General features: G+C 37.7%; 1 protein-coding gene across 10 annotated transcripts in view; it reads right to left on the bottom strand.

Annotated features, from left to right (window-relative positions):
* SUPT20H (SPT20 homolog, SAGA complex component) overlaps nt 1-16013 on the bottom strand; it is a 35325-nt gene extending 19312 nt beyond the window's left edge. For 6 of the 10 annotated variants that reach the window (XM_083798505.1, XM_083798508.1, XM_083798512.1 and 3 more), the window contains exons 1-12: nt 15869-16013; nt 14559-14656; nt 13232-13267; nt 12218-12276; nt 12062-12128; nt 4809-4938; nt 4036-4139; nt 3386-3502; nt 3201-3254; nt 2218-2357; nt 828-984; nt 684-740 (exon numbers count right to left, since the gene is read on the bottom strand). In XM_083798505.1, the coding sequence (XP_083654631.1) occupies nt 684-740; nt 828-984; nt 2218-2357; nt 3201-3254; nt 3386-3502; nt 4036-4139; nt 4809-4938; nt 12062-12128; nt 12218-12276; nt 13232-13267; nt 14559-14561 (924 nt within the window). In that variant the 5' untranslated portion in view covers nt 14562-14656; nt 15869-16013. The remainder of the gene's footprint in view (nt 1-683; nt 741-827; nt 985-2217; nt 2358-3200; nt 3255-3385; nt 3503-4035; nt 4140-4808; nt 4939-12061; nt 12129-12217; nt 12277-13231; nt 13268-14558; nt 14657-15868) is intronic. The other 4 variants (XM_083798509.1, XM_083798514.1, XM_083798511.1 and 1 more) reach the window with 1 other exon arrangement.
* Nucleotides 16014-17415: the final 1402 nt, after the last annotated feature.

Below are 17415 nucleotides of genomic sequence, written 5' to 3'. Positions count from 1 at the left end.
AGGTCAAACACAACACTGCTGAAGCACAAAGGTAGAGAAGGCATATGCAAACTTACAGCATCATTCGATGTGTAATGTACACTCCTGCCACCCACTATTAAGCCCAAACCTACAAACTCAGTTAATCCACTGACCCCTACTGTCTGGTAGCAGTATACGTTCTGACAGTGCCAAAAAACGAGAAGGTGCACATCCCTGAGATGTGAATGCACACAGACTAATCAGAAGAATTCTCAATTAGAATTCTCCATATAAAAAATTAAACTATTGAAAATAGTTTATAGTATAGTATCCTATAGTATAGCATGTCCTATAGTATAGCATGTCAAGAAAAATTTCTACCAGGCTGAGAAGTAACTCCTTTTAAAACACATTCCTTAACTCTTAAAAAAAAAAAAAAAAAGGAATATTATCAACAGAATTTCATATGGACATTGATCCTACAGATCAACAGTCAGTTTGCCCTGTTTGTCTTATCCAAACTATCACACTGCAGTTGCAATGTATTCCAGTGTAGCTTAGCTTGTGTTTTATCTTACACTACAGAAAATTCATTTCAAATGTTAAAATCTTTAAAATTCTTGTTGTTTGATCCCAGCTAGTCTTCAGTCACTTCCTTCTTTATGCAATACAATGTTGAATACAATTGCTAATAAATTGCTAAAGATAACAACCAAACTTACATCCACTTCAGAAGGTGCAGTCAAGTAGCAAGGGTTCTGTTTCCACATATCTACACACTGGAAGACGAATAAAGTGGTATTAGTGTACTAAATTTGTAAATAAACAGTTAACAAGTTCACCTACCTATGTCTCAGAACACTTACATTTCCAGCTTTAGAAATTTTGAGGTCATACTGCTGGGTGCCTTTCCTCTCCTTCCTTTTCTGTAAGTAGTCAAGTATTCTGAGCTGTGGTGGCGTTGAATAGTGACCTACTTCCTGCTGCCTGTTCAAAGATGACCTTGAGTACCTTTTGAAACACCTAAGGTAGAATAACAGATAAGACTGTAAAAACATCAAAACTGAATTTCCCACTGCCTAAGTACAAGCACAAAAACATGCAGGGAAATGCTATTAACATTGAGACTAGAAAACAGCTTTTCCATATTCATTTAAAATCACAATTCTTGACTGTACAACATAAACTCGATTTTGTATTTTTGAGAATAATATACTAGTATTCTGTTCATATGTTTCAGTGCTAAGAATGGGGTTATTTTTGAAATGCATAATTACATTGTCAAAATAATTAACTATATAAAACGCTACTGACCTTATAAGATTTGTATATTACCAAAGATTTTAGTCCTGCCAAAAGATCCATGTACTGCTTACGTGACTAGGAAGTTATAAATACAGGAACTACTCTTCGTTCTTTGTCTCAAACCCAACCCTTTGGCACATTAATGCTATCCGGGACATCCATTTAACACCTCTGCGTACTTTTGTAATGGAATGCTCGTTGACCACTATGCTCTAATTTTTAAGAGCAGCTTGATCAATTTGTCTATTTACAATTAGCACCACTAGTTGTACATTAGGATAATACGTCAATGCGTTCTAGTTTTAAATATATTTTGGTAATTCTAGCAGACCATTAGTACTTTTCATTCCACAGAATGAACGCACCTCTTTTACTAAGAAAAATTAAACCATTTCAAGCTTTTGTGGAAAAAAAAGTGAACCACCAGGCACAGAAGTTAAACAACTTCGACATTTTGTACATAGCGTGTTCCACATTACTTATAAATCTATTAAGATTCTAATATGTCAACACTTCTGTTTAGCCTATAAACCTCAAAAAATAAATAATTCCTTTGATTTCCTTGTTTAGCGTTAAAATTTTACATAGTTTTTAAAGAATCAGACAACATGCAACACATCCATTTATATACTTCATATTGAGATGCCATTTGACTCATTTTACATATGAATTAAGCAAAAGGACAAGATCGAAACTGCCATATTATGTCTTATGTTAAAATAACATACACGCTTTTGATATACAAAAATAAGCATACTGCAGTTTCTATTACTAAGTGAAACTTAGTAATACATACTTACACTACAAAACTGAACATTTGAAAATAAGATAATCTCACTAGTTCCAATATTCCAAGTATTTAAGCAGATATTGAGCAGTGCTTATGTTTTTCTTTGAAACACCCCCATAAAAACTTGAAAGAGTCTCAACATGCTTCACACTACGAAATACCTTTTCATGGGGCGAGTATTCATTTTCTGCTTGTTGTACAGGAGTCTGTTTGTAGTACAGGTCACTGCTATTGAAGGATCAAGACACAAAGGCTCTGCTGTAGCCAAAATAAGTTGGCTCTCAAGTAGAAGTTTGTCCTCCTGTAATATATAGAATTATTAATAAATGTAAAAATAGGAAGACTTTTACATTAAGTTAATATACACCTATGCATAACACGCACGTTATCTTAAATAGAAGAAATTATTTGCTGATACTCAACAAGAGAAAATACTCAACACTTAAGTATCACTAACAGTTATTACAAGTTACAGAACTTTGTTTGGGGGTTTCTAACAGAAAAAAAAATATTTTTCAGTAGGTTCTATTTTCCTTTCTGTTTTTTAATAACAGTAATGGTAACAAAGTTAATTTTCTCTTAGTGATTTATCTTGATGGACTAGCAATAGTGTCATAAAGATTATCTGCCTGGAACTTTAGATTACAATTTGAAATGGATTTGAGCAAGATTGTGGGTCTGAAAGACCAATGAGTACGCTGCCAGCACCATGCTCTTTAGCATTTAACTAACTCTAATTTTCCAAGCCTAGTTACCAAGATTCTCTTTACTATAATAATATAATTAGGAAAGTGCCACTAGAGGAGCAACTGGAGGACTAGAAGAGCAATTAGACAATAACTGCTGCTCTGGAGCTTTATATTGATGACAAATGAAGTAAGGTAAACTATTTAGAGTACCTGCAACACTGTCATTCTGCATTACCAAAAAATAAGGTCTAATTCTATTAACAACTATTGTTTTCTGTGGCATCTCAGGGAAAGATACTACTGACAAACAACTCTCTGGTGCATGTAGCATGCACCACTGCGCACATCACTAGCAGTTTGAATAAATCCAGAATATCAGTTTTGCTTATCAGATTTTATGAAATTAAGTACATTCACCACATCACTGTAAATTATTAAAATAACTGTTGACTCACCTGTGTCCATTTGTGGTTGTCACTTGTTATAGAATGCACATCACAAATTAAAGTCTGATGAGAAAGACATAATTGTAGTTAGCTTTCAACAAAGTAGGAAGAGTTCTTAATATATATTCAGTAACAGCTCTTATCAAGTCTGGGAACTACCGTAACACTGAGAAATGACTTAAAACACTTCTCACCTGCATTGTAGGACGCAAAAGAATGTGCTTGCTTTGGTATGTTGGAGATTTCATGTTACCAGACTGCCTATAGTCACGGATTTCTGCTATGACACATCCACAATGAAAAATATTAACCTAGTTGAAACAAAGAGCAACTTGTAAATACTCAAATATTTACTCATCTGCCTCAGCCCTGGCCTCCATATAGTTTGTTACATATTATATAGTATTTATTGATACTATGGATAAAACTACTAATTTTGACAAAATCATAGGTCTTGGCAAGATCATAGGTCAACATACCTAAACAGACCTGACATACAAGCTTCAAATGTTTTGTTTTCATGTATCAGCAATGTAGTTTTAAGAAATTCCCATGCCAAATATTTCATGACAAAACAGAACAAAGGACATTTTGCTAGAACACAGAATCCAAGTTGTCTGGCAGCCTAAATAATAGCAACTCCTTCTATTCCTTTCTCCCCAATATTTAGGAATTACCTTTTTATAGTTATCAATCAAGTATTTATTTGGGGCATTAAATATTTTGGTTCCAAATGAGCAAGTGTTTCATGTTTTGTTGCTGGAATCACGTATGTGAAGGATTCATAGTTCAAAGTCTATCTAGGTACAAAACAACTTATTTTTTAAAAACAAAACTTTCAAACCTGAGATTTTTCTAAAAGATCAACCAGAATTGGTGGTAGCTCCTCTGCATCCAAATATTCAAGCAGTTCGCCTTCCTCATAAGGCAGCCGTATGGTCTCAGAATCTGGATTTGAACAAAACATATTGCTTTTCATTTGCCTTTCAAGTTCAGACTATAACAATGTGAAATCTCAAACAAGCTTGCCACAGAACAAAGCAGGGCTTATGGAAACTTATTAAAATTGCTGCTTTTTTTTCATAATATTAATTTTTACATCCATTTCTGTTCTCAGAACATGATTTTTTTTTCTTACTGAGCTAGATAGCAATGCTCCTTTATAGCTCAATGGAACAAATTTTTGCTCCCAAGTGAGACACTATAGATTCTTATTGCCTACTACAGTACCAGGTAGCGTGAAGACGCAATCAAAATGGAATGTCTATCCTTTCACTAGACTTAAATAATTTCTTTCACTCTTCCTTACAGAAGGTACATGAAGTGAGAGAAACTCAGATAAGGAACTCAGGATGAAATGGGAACAGATACAAAGCTAGGTGGAAATAAGAGAGGAAAGCTATCAAAAACATTCATACGTATGGATTTATAGTACACTGCTAGAAACTGTTTACAAGCGCCTCACAGCTGTATGCAGATTTGCACTTCAAGTACAGGTGTTTTATTTTTAAACAAGGAATTGCATTATCAACACTTAAATATATGCAACAGCAACACAGTCCAACTATTTACAAAGTATTCTGAATAGTTTTAAAAATTAAATAGCAAAAATATTACCTGAACCATTTTTTCCCCTGAGCATAAGTGAGTAACCCTCATTTCCCGGATAGAGGTTCACTACCAGACATGACAACGTCTCCTGCATAACCAGCTTCTCAAGTAAATTCACATTTCGCCTCAGCTTCTGCTTTAAAAGTAAACATTGCTCATGAACATAATACTATCAAGTAATTAGAAGCATTAAAAACAGTTGCCAGAATCTGAGTAATATTTATTTTAATGTTGAAGTATGTATCAAAACAAGCCCAGTTAAATTTAGTTTAGCAGAATTCAATACAATGTATTATGTATTATTGTACATACTTACACACCTTTTTTTTAGAATCACTCCTTTCAATTCAAAAAACTTTAAGTGCGCACAAAACAATTAGCAAGAATGGTCCTTGGCTAAGATTTACAGTGTTGCAAATCTATGGTGCAACTTTATTTGGTATCATTATTATACATTATACACTCCTTGATAACAACAACAAAGTATTTACTACTCTCAAATATTCCTAACAAGCAAATACTCCTTTTCCAGACTAAAATCTTACTGCCTTTTACAGTTTAGAAATAATGCAAACTACCACAAAGGAAAGCACGATATCCTTGTCTCTAAATTGGACAGAGATAGATTTGATGGATGGACCACTCCATTCATCCCTGGTGGATAAGGAATTGGCTGGATGGTTGCCCTCAAAGTGTTGTGGTCAGTGGCTCAACATCCAGGTGGAGACCAGCTATGAGCAGTGTTCCTCAAAGGTCAGAATTAGGACTGGAGCTATTTAACATCTTAGTCATGGACAATGAAGAAAATTGAGTGTACCCTCAGCAAATTTGCCAACAAGCTGTGTGGTCAACATGCCAGAGGAACCTGGACAGACTTGCGAGGTGGACCTGTGCAAACCTCATGAAGTTCAACAAGGCCAAGTGCAAGCCAACAGTATCCTGGGCTGCATCAAAAGAAGTGTGGCCAGCAGGTCGAGGGAAGTGATTCTCCCCCTCTGCTCTGCTCTTGTGAGACCCTACCTGGAGCCCTGCGCTCAGCTCTGGGGCCCCCAGCTCAAGAAGGACATGGACCTGTTGGAGCGAGTGCAGAGGAGGGCCACGAGGATGATCAGAGGGCTGGAGCACCTCTGTTATGAGCACGGCTTCAATTTTCAGAAAAATCATTGAGCACAGAGTAGAGGTATTGCCTTTTCACTTACACCTAGCATGAAATATCCTGGGATACAGTAACTGCCCTTTGAAAACAAAGTCAACTCTCAACTCCTCTGATATCTTCATTCTTAGCAATTGAGATACTGTCATCTTTTGATGGAAACGTTTCGATTTCCATGTTGGAAAGATCACTCATTTCATATTTAGTTGTGCAATGGCATTAGGAGGGAAATAGAAAGGGACTTGTGAATTATGTAAGACTTGATTTAAAAAAGATCACCAGGTTATGTAAGGCACGTTAAGAAAATTATTTGTTGTAAAATTACATTTAAAAATTAAAAAGCAAATAAAAATAAATCCATTTGGATCTCATTGGGACAGAATTAAAACAGCCTCTAGAAGTTATTAATAATACTGTTAATATTTCTAATACAACTTTATTTTCATGAGCTTAATAAAAAAAGATTATTCAACTAATGACATTATTCCATGAAATCACAGGCCCAGAATTATTTAAACTTACTAGCAATCACTAAAAAATTCTATAGAACAATTTACCTTTTTTCCCCAGAAATTTGTTCACATGTACAAGAAATAGGAAAAAATTATTTTTACAGGAGGCCTCTGCTCATTAAACCTAAGATAAGATAAACCTAAGATAAAATATATAATGGTAATTCAATTGTAAAAATTATTACGTTGACCTAATCACATTACTCAGTGAACAACATGTTAGGTTTGTTTTTATTTTATTTTTATTGTTCAGTAACAGTTAGCCAGTTATGGCTTGGCAGGTTTTTTCTTGCCTTTGGGGGGGGGGGGGGGGGGGGAAAGAATGGCAGAAGACCAGAGAAAGGAAAGGACAATCAAACAGACCTGAGAACATTTTTGGCACTGCACTCATATGAACTAAATTTCTTAGGATGGATGTTTGGCACGTTTTAAAATAATAATGCCTCTCCAAGACTTTGGAGTAAATTGGTGTTTTTGGTGTACAAAAAAATGGCATACCAAAAATAATTAGCAGGTAAAATTACCTTTCAGTAAGCATGAAGATGGCAATAGCCACAAAAGGACCTTTCTCCTTTGAGCTGGCTTTTGGAGGTAGTAGCTCAGAGCGGGTATTAAGCTCAGATCTTGTCTGGAACCATTTTAAAGATCAAGAAGTGGATTGAGGTGTATTAAATTTCTCAAACGTTCACCGCAGTATGTTGCAAGGATTCAGACACAGAGGCACAAGGCAGTTACACTACCTTGGCTGCATCAGCTAATAAGCTAACACTCCTAACCCTCTCTGAATCAGCAGAAAAGCAGCACTCCTCCCTCTGTGAACACACCGCAGTGACTGTGTAATGGGTGGGAAGCAGCACAGAGAAAGCACAGGTGCTGTCTTCCTCTTCTAGTGACTTATGAAGACTACCACTGAATAAAGAATACTGAGCGACTCCTCTCTAAGACGACTGAGACAGTGTTTTTATGCTATGCTTGCTATTACTCCATCCATGGCTATGTTTGTATCATAGCTTTAATTATCTTATCCTCTGACAGTACACCATTCTTGCACAAAATTCTGATTTTATCTTTATCATGGCTGCTGTTCTTGTCTCTCACTATAACATCTTAAGTCAATTTTTCATTGCCTGACTGTTTTACAGCTTCTGACCAATTCTTCAAATTGATCATCTCCATAGTAAGCTCTTGCGGGTATTTACCATCTTTATGAAATGCAGGCCTAAAAAAACCCTCAAACCCCATCACCCCTGGTTCTTCCCTTGACTTCTGACATATTTCATTAACCGCATCACTTTACAAACACATAGAACATGCAAGAACAGATTGCACAACATCTTTTATTCTCTGCAGGGCCTGACAAGTGAATAACTTGTCTATTAACAAGAGATTGTCTGTGCTCACCATCATAATCTTCTATAAGCTCATGAGTTCATAGTTTCTCTGATTTTTCAGTAATTAGAGAAAAACAGTTCAAGGTTTTTCATGTCTGTTATTTTTACTGCACAGAGTCATCAGTTTATGGCAAGTTTGCTGAACAGCCATCATAACTTTGGTGCCATCACTTTTTCAAAATCTTAGAGGGTTACAGATGTCACTGTATGTACCTTGTCCCAGGGAAGTGGTGGCATCACTGTCCCTGGGGGTGTTCAAAGAAAGGTTGGTCATGGTGCTTAGGGGCATGGTTCAGTGGGTGACACTGGCAGTAGGGGGATGGTTGGACCAGACGAACTTGAAGGTCTCTTGCACCCTTTATGACTCTATGACTTTTCTATACTAAAATTTAAAAATTACTGTCTTGTTCTGTTCCTTTCAATCTGTAGCACTGAGGAAAAAAACAGACAGACAGACTCAGGTTTTTGATTTATTTTTTTTTAAGTGAGTATCCAGCATTTCCTATTTTCAGGGAGCAGATGCCTCCTAAGTGTTTTCTTCTGTTAGATAATTTAAGGAAGAATTTTGAGAGGTCAAGATTTGTTCAAAGTGAAATCACAAATCTTATACTCAAATTATTTCAGAATACTTCCTTTAGGGTAAACATTTAAGAATTAGTTTTCACATACATTTCTTCTTATGTCATAGATGTTCTTTTCTCAGGTACTGAGAGGCAGTGGTGGCGGTGGGTACGGATTGAAAAACTCATTCCACAATTATGCAGTTCTGATGGCTTTATATGAAGTCTACCATTTTCAAAATGCTTAGAATAACCCATATACTGAAATCTACAATTATTCTTTAAGGGAAAAAAGAGTAATCATAAGATGCCCAACCCTGGAGGCGTTACTTAAAGACTTCCTAAGGTATAGCAGCAGCGTAGCTAACTACAAGTCAGTCTCAGTGCAGGAATTACCAGGGGAAATTACATGGCCACTGTTATACACAAAGGAAGATTAAATATGACTGGTTGCATGAGACAAGGTTCTGATCTAAGAGCAACAAGGATTATTTAGTATTTTTGTTCTCTTACATAAATATGCAATTATATATTTTAATCAGAGAATTAAGCATTCAACATAAAGAAATTAAGTATAATATTAATTATAACCTAAAGATTATCACAACTTTTTAAACAATTCTTTAAAATTTAAAATTTCACATTAGTAAAACATACGTGATTTCTTCACATCTAAGAACATATGACTATTTTTGCTTGAAATTCAGAACCAATTTCTTTCCTCTCTTCGCATGGTTTGTTCAACAGAGTCAAAGAAATCACAATTTTATTTTCTCTCAACCTCAACAGAAGTATCAACTACGTGAAAATTAACTGTGTGAACCGTGACAAGCATTGTTCTTTCAGAAAACTGAAAGAGCAAAGCAGAGTTTTGTATATATTGACAAAAAAACCCAACCCTACAATTCAGAAGATGCCTCCTTTTGCGGAGGCATTGTTATTTGGTTACAAAACACAAGGAGTATACTGAAGCCTAAGGATGTTTGTGACCTCATTGAATCTAAATCAGATTCTTAGAGAAGACTGCAACTACTAGATAAGTGCAGAGACTAGTATTATTGTAGCTATTAAAGACAAGACCCACAGAGTCTCCACAAAAGATTTCAGTTTCATAAGTAACACCTAAGATAAGCTTTAACAGATCAAACTTGAGGAATGCTGTGATCTAAAAAGGCTGTTTCACACTAATGAGGTTTGGTTTTCTTCAGAGTAGATTATCATCGCCAAGTGTTACATCACCTCACACGTGCTAGTTACATATAAGAAGATAACATTTTACACAGCTCCCCAAATATATCCAACAGTGTGCATCATTATCATTAGAGACTAACCAAGGAAAAAAACAACACCAAAACAAAGAAAAAGCCCTCACCATTATGTGGTGAGGTATCATATTCAGGTATCATTGTTACTCATTCCCCACATCTGCCAGCGTGGGGAACAGTCCCCAGGAACCCTTCTATAGCAAAGTAGCAGATGTACTATTTGTTATTTCTGTACTAGTCCAACATGGAAAATCAAATGACTTAATTCCAGTGATTTTCATTAACACTGTTCTGAAACTTTCATTACTTTGAGATATTTTCATGCTTGCTCACTGATGTTGCCCTCTAACAGGTCCACACAGTAGCAACTACCTACCTAGCCTAAATCCTTCCAGCCCACAGCCCAAGTCTCTTTCCACATTTGTGCCTACAACAATTCCAAAATTATTTTATATTTATGTCAGCGTTTAGGTACAGCAGTACTGCACAGGAATCTAAAGGACACAAATTGCTCTAGAGAATCACTTCAACATAACTACTACTCTCACTAGCATGCATGTGAACAAATGGGAAGCCTGGACTAATAGAGGATGAGTAATTTATTAGTCCTTTGTGAATGAGTGTGGAAAATTTGGTGTTCCCTATGCACACCAAAAGCAAACAAGAACATAAATGACCAAACTGCAGGCTAGGAAACATGAACATGGGAGAAAGGTCGCATTACAAGAGTTAAGATACAACTGAAAAATAACACTCAGTATGAATGAAAAGATTGCTTCTGAATGGACAACATACTTCGAATTTGTATCATCAAAGTGATGCAGTAGTGGAACAGAAGCTTTGACAGTTCTGTATATCAAAACCTGTAAGGTCATTGGCCAGTCTCTAGTCAGAACACTATTTCCTTGTTGTAAACTGAGATGACTGAGCAGTCCTGTACTCATGGATGAGGTTTCACAACAGCACTGTCTTCCAAACTTTGCATCTCAATCTTTGAGCTTCTCATTTTCAGTAATTAGAATACACAACGTACGACCAAGATAACTATCTTGGTTGGTTAACTATCCACATCTTAGTTCTGTGAATAAGGGGTCTAAATAGAAACTTTTGCTCTCATAAGCTTCCAATACCTCAATAAATAAGCCACTAAATAAAGATTAAGCAAGTTTTAATTCAGATCTCTATCAGCAATTATCCACTTCATCTACTGTGGTGCTAAAACTTTCCTCACTACTTTAATTTTATTAGAGTTGGGTAAGTTTGCTGAGCGCCTTCTGATTTAGCAACAACTATAGTATTAAAACCCTATGTTTTTCCAAGATTCCAGTCTAGCAAGCCCAATCTTCTCCCTGCTGCTCAAATATCTCGTTACTTATTTGCTGTTGATGGTTTAATCTTTTCACCTCTGTATTTTGCTTAACATCTTACTCACATTTGTGATATGAATCAGCATCATACCCTAAATAAAACTAACTACGTCAGAACCATTAAAAGAACTGCAGCTGCTCAATAATTGTAACATTTCATGCCCACTTCTCTTCCGATAGGTTTTTACTTCACCATGGGAAGCAGCAACACAACAGATTCCACAGCTGATTCTTCTCATTCCATTTGATATTCACAGTTCAGCAAAGTAGCTCACAGATCTTACACCTTTGATTTACTGTAGCTAAGCACGTCCAAGCTTCCTTGCTTAAGTTAAGATTTCACAAAACACTTCACCAGTTCACTGGTAATCCCAGGAAACAAACAAAAAACCCAACTGAATTTACAGCAGAGCACAGATTCTCAAGAAATTGTCTGCACATTTTTTCCACAGCAGTCATGCTAATCAAATGATTCAGAAACAGTGATACTGACAACAATGCTTGACATTTGCTTGCAACTGTGTCAGTGATGCACGACTGAAACAGAATAAACAGGTCACTCAAGCCAGACTAGGTCTTACTATTCACATATTACCCAACTACTTTAATAGCACTATCTGTTGCCTAATAAACTTCCTACACCTCTCCATTCTAGACTGTTCTTTTGAAATTTCTTTTTCACATAAGAAAAAGCAACTCAAGAGCAAAACTGTCACAAGCCTATGCCAGCATTCTACTTTATTACCTTTAGGAACAGATTTAGGTTTATCAGGTAGTCACCAGCCCTCCCAGCACCATGTTCTTATTTCAAACTGAATTATGATGCTATAAAATACACAGTCAGTTTAGTCCACAAAAGTCATTAATTGTTGTTACTGAAGTCTTAGCCTTCACTAACTACTACAGCCACCAGCCTTCATTTTTTTTCAATAAAGGAATTAAGTGAAAAAGTCTATTCTGAACTTGCCCCATTAGACAGCAATGAAAAACCGTTCAGCAATTTCCACTTACCTTTATCTCAGGCTCTTTTTCACATTCTTCTATATATAAATCATAGAGTTTTTGAAATACAGATTTTCTGGAATAAAAAAAAAAAAAGCTCAAAACGTAACCAAAATCAAACCAAATAAAAACTATTTAAAAATTAAATACCAAAACTCTTACTACCTTCCACTGGATAAATATTTTCTTTTGGGAGGTCTCTGACGGGCACTTTCAATGATATACTAAAAGAAAAAGAAAGAGATAAACTAAAATATAGTACATATATTACAAAGAAATGTAATTCTAGCTACCATGCAACTTTAGATCATTAATGGACATTGTTCTATGCATACAGTAAATAATTAACAGGGTAAATGACTAAAAATGTACTAAATGTGATCTACTGTATGCTATACTCAGTAACAAGGAAGAATCTCATTTTAGCAGTGAAACACTGCATTTCATGGCTGTAGCACGGCTTGCATGCAAAATCTTGATTTTACATCCACATTTTATATTGGAGTAGCTAATATTTGCTTAAGTTAACGTGCTAACATACTGAAGCTAACTTGCTCAGATATCATCAATTTCATGTGTACTGGCTTGACAGTATTTACGTATCAAGTATTCCCCAATATAACTAGCTGAGGGAGTTTTTTATTTTATCCTTGTCTTTTGCACTTATGCCAGGTTTCTCTATTTTATAGACCTGCATATTACAAATATAATTTTAATTAAAAAATACTAATAGTGTTCAAAGCAGCCATTACATCAGATGCCAGCATGAAAAGTAAAGGCACTTGCCTTTTCATTCCAACTGGGCTACCCTTAAAAACACAAACAGGATTTTACAACTTACTTCTGCCAGCTGTCTCCGAATTTAGAGCAATCACCACTGTACTGCTCCGTTTATTTCACAGCACACAGATTTGTTTGTTTCAAAAGGGGAAAACTTAAGTGCTGCAAGGTTTATCATCACTGTACCTGACAACATTCTCAGTTCAATGGGTAACAGACAATGACGTGACCTACCAATTTTAGTGAGAATTTTGCAAAACCAGTGTTACATATATGGGTTATTATTTATACACACACCACACACATTTACATGAACACACCCCCCTGCTTTTCACAGCTGCATTTTTATATTTCTTAAGTGTGAGCCCAACACATTATATGCAAATAACTATTCCTTACCTCTGCACGATCCAATGCCAGTTCTAAAGCTTGTTGCTGCAAGAATTATAAACAGGCTTTTTTTAGAATGTTAGCTGAAAAATCTCGTACATAAAAGCCACCACAAAAACCTCTATTACTACTGATATGAATTAATAGAAGATGGGCTCAAACATTTTTTCGCAGATACTAAACCTAGCAACTGAAACCTCTTGTAACTACATAAGCAGTAATTAATCCCGCTACCAAGCATCCACACTTGCAATGTTTTGGCTACATTATGAAATGTTAGAACAATGAAAGGCAGCTAGAATTAAAAGTGGGAATAGGAATTATGCCTAATAAAGATAACGATGAATATTAATCAAAATAATTACATACAAAAAATATAAAATCTGTTCTCGTTTAAGCTGGCTGCTATCTCCACATAAAGGTTAGACCAAAGTTTTCCTGAGCGGCAGCTCAGGAAGAAAACATTTAATGCATAGGCACGGATGCCAAAGATCAGGCATTTTTCTACAAGACATAAATGAAGATCTTGCACTCAGAACATTGCAATTTAGGAAGAGTTTCTTATTACATACTGTTAGGTGGTTGAAAACAAAGTCTCCGCTCCGAAATATCCTCCAAGAAAGAAATATCCGCTAAGAAATATGCCTAAACCTAACACACCAACATCCCAGCAAAAGCTTCCCTATATCCCATGGCATAGTATACTCAACAGCATTTATTTTAACAGCTTTAACTCCTTTGTGGTGTCTTTGAAAAATACTTACTCAGGCTTTTTTACCATTCACCTACAGTATCTCTAACACAAAATTTCCTCCCCATCCATGGAGAAAAAAGCACTTAATGATGTGCTATTACTCACTGCAACCTATCACCACAGGGCATTTTTAAAGTGACATTTTCATTTGAACACCTAAACAAACATTTGCTATATAAGCCCATCGGATAACTGCATGATTTCAGGCATTCTATTCACTGACTCTTAACACCAGGTAAAATCCATGGTAATACTGGTATTTGTCAATAGAAGAATACTAAAAAACAGTAGTGTGGAAGAAGGACGTGCACTTTGTACCCACTGTCTAACACTATACATGACTGAAAACACATCACTTTATGTGATGATTCCTGTGATGCAATGGACAACGAGTAAGTATTTAGGAAAAGTATTCACAAGCTATGAAAGAACATCACCGAAAAAAATGACAAAACTCTGAAGCGATAATTAAAATCGGAATTTTAAGAAAATCAAACATTAATGGCTTTCTTTTCATCAGGCAGACAGGTAATAGGCTACAAGGAAAAGATCTGAAAATACATTCTCTGAATCATAACTTACCATTGTAGTTGAAGCCAGGTGACCAAGTGGCAAAAGAAGTACTTAAGAAGTTTGGTGCAGTTGGTGAAGAATCATATTTTATGGTCACACCTGGGGTACTGAAAGATCAAGGAGAAAAAAATATCACTACAAAACTCATCATTTTATTCAAACACATCTTAAAGGGTTCATTGCACTTAAATCTCATCTGTATAGCACCTTCTCCTCCAAAAGCAAGAAAATTCTGTTCAGTCTAAGTGCAGAGGTTCCTATTCTAATGGCTGCTACTAATTTACACAACCATTTTATGCTAGTTATACTAAAGTAATAGCAACTAATTGAAATTCCATAGCCAAGAACACTTTTCTGTTGTAGCAGTCTGCCTAGACACCCCTAACATCAAATCCAGAGATGCTTGACTCTTTAATGACAACTGGCCAGAATATTTAGCATACCCTATTAGTTTTTTTGTTTTGCTTTTATGAAGGTATTATTCCACAGACAACACCTCCACCTGCAGTGCCTCCTAGCACTGTTTTGAGATGTTATTTTAATACTGACTCACAGTAGGCTGTCAATTAAAAAGCGAATCAAATTTGCACAGCACCAGTGTGTCCCTTAGATGCCTTTGCCCTCAGATACTGTCCCTATGCCATTTCATTTTAAAGTATGAAGAAAAAAAAAAACAGGTCACAAACAGGATTTTTAAATCCTGTCTTTAGCAGCACTGTAAGTGAAGAGATGGGGAAAACTGAAGTCAATTTTACTTTGAAATTTGAACGTTACAGCGCTCCAGTATATGTGAAACGTTTACTTAAGTAATCCCACCATACATAATGTCAGTTCGGGGAAATTCTTTCTGTCACATCTGCCCTCCACATCAGCCTTGGGTTGGGCGGATGCCCTCAGGTGCCACCGCCTGCTCCCTCCCGCCTCCCCGAGCCTTTACTCAGCTCCTTCGCCGCGGTACCGATTCCTCCAGACAACACCGGCGGAGTGACTCAGAGCTGGGCACGGCTGGGACCTGCTGGCAGCCGCCTCCCCCCATCCCCGCCGCTTTCCGAGCAGCCTCCCGCCCCCCCCACCCCGCCGCACGCTGAGCCCAGCCCCCAGGCCGGCGCCCGGCCGGCACGGGCGGAGAGCGGCCGGGCAAGAGCCGGGTCCGGCCCCACAGACGAGCGGGGCCAGGCCGCGCCGCCCCCCCCACCGCCCCCCGCGGCCCTCCACGGCGCCGGGGGGGCCGCCCCCGCCCTCCCGGCCGGCCTCAGCCCCCCGCCGCCCCCCCGCGGTGGCGGTGCGTGCGGCGGGCCCGCTACCGGCGTGCCCGTTACCTGCCGGCCGGCCTGCCCCGGGGCCTGCCCGCCGCGCTGCGGCCCCCGCCGCCCGCTCATCCGCCCCCGCCTCAGCCCCCCGCGGCGCCCCCCGGCCGCTTCCGCCCCGCCGCTTCCGGGTCGGCGCCGGAAGGGGAGGGAGCGGTCGCCGTGGAGACGAGAGGGAGGGGGGAGGGAGAGGGAGGGAAGCGGCTCGCGGCGTCGCCACGGAGACGGGGGCGGGGGCACGGAGACGCCCCGCCCCTCCAAGGCGGGCCGTGCCCTGTCCCAGCTCCGTGCCGTGCCCTCGGGTCCTGTCGCTGTCCCCAGAGAGCAGAGCTCAGCGCCTGCCCCTCCGCTCCCCTCGTGAGGGAGCTGCAGGCCGCCATGAGGCCTCCCCTCAGCCTGCTCTGCTCTGGGCTGAGCAAACCATGGGGCCTCAGCCGCTACTCAGGTCTCTCTGCAAGGCTTCTCTACCATCAAAGGAGTCAGCAGCTCTTCCTAATTTAGCGTCATCTGCAAACCTACTTAGTATGCATTCAAGTCCTGCATCCAAGTCATTTATGAAAACAGAGAGAACTGGTCCTGAAATGGAGCCTTGGCAGTAACATGCCTGAAAACCTTTGTAGGCCAAAGGTTTCCAGTTGGTATAAAGATCAGAACAGATTTCCTTATGTCCCAGCAGCCCCCCCTACTACCAAATCCTTGTCATGTAAACCCAATACATTCCTCCCCTTGCCTCTGTGAAAAGAATACTTAAGAACTATCAATAAAATATACTCTTACATCACAATCATCAAAATCTTCACAAAGTTCATTTGCATCAAAGAAAGAGAGAAAGAGAGAGAAAGAGAAAAAAGAGAAAAAGAAAAAGAGAAAAAAGAGAAAAAGAAAGAGAAAGAAAGAGAGAGAGAAAGAAAGAAAGGAAGGAAGGAAGGAAGGAAGGAAAGAAAAGAAAAAGAAAGAAAGAAAAGAAAGAAAGAAAAAGAAAGAAAGGAAAGAAAGGAAAGAAAGAAAGGAAAGAAAGGAAAGAAAGGAAAGAAAGGAAAGAAAGAAAGAAAGGAAGAAAGGAAGAAAGAAAGAAAGAAAAAGAAAGAAAGGAAGAAAGAAAGAAAGAAAAAGAAAGAAAGAAAGAAAGAAAGAAAGAAAGAAAGAAAGAAAGAAAGAAAGAAAGAAAGAAAGAAAGAAAAGAAGGAAGGAAGAAAAGAAAGAAAGAAAAAGAAAGAAAGAAAGAAAGAAAGAAAGAAAGAAAGAAAGAAAGAAAGAAAGAAAGAAAGAAAGAAAAGAAAGAAAAAGAAAGAAAGAAAGAAAGAAAAAGAAAGAAAGAAAAGAAAGAAAGAAAATGAAATAAAGAAAGAAAGAAATAAAAGAAAAAGAAAGAAAAGAAAGAAAAAGAAAGAAAGAAAGAAATAGAAAAAGAAAGAAAGAAAGAAAAAAGAAAAGAAAGAGAAGGAAGGAAAGAAGGAAGGAAAGAGAAAGAAAGAAACTCACAACAAAATAAATATAACATCATCACAACACCAACAAAATGGACAATTTACACACATTCTATGTCTTGTCCCTTCACC

Source organism: Anser anser, assembly GCF_964211835.1.
Source record: "Anser anser genome assembly, chromosome: 1".
In the NCBI taxonomy this organism is placed as follows: Eukaryota; Metazoa; Chordata; class Aves; order Anseriformes; family Anatidae; genus Anser; species Anser anser.
The sequence above is the reverse complement of the archived record's forward strand: the minus strand, read 5'-3'. Positions and strand labels throughout refer to the sequence as shown.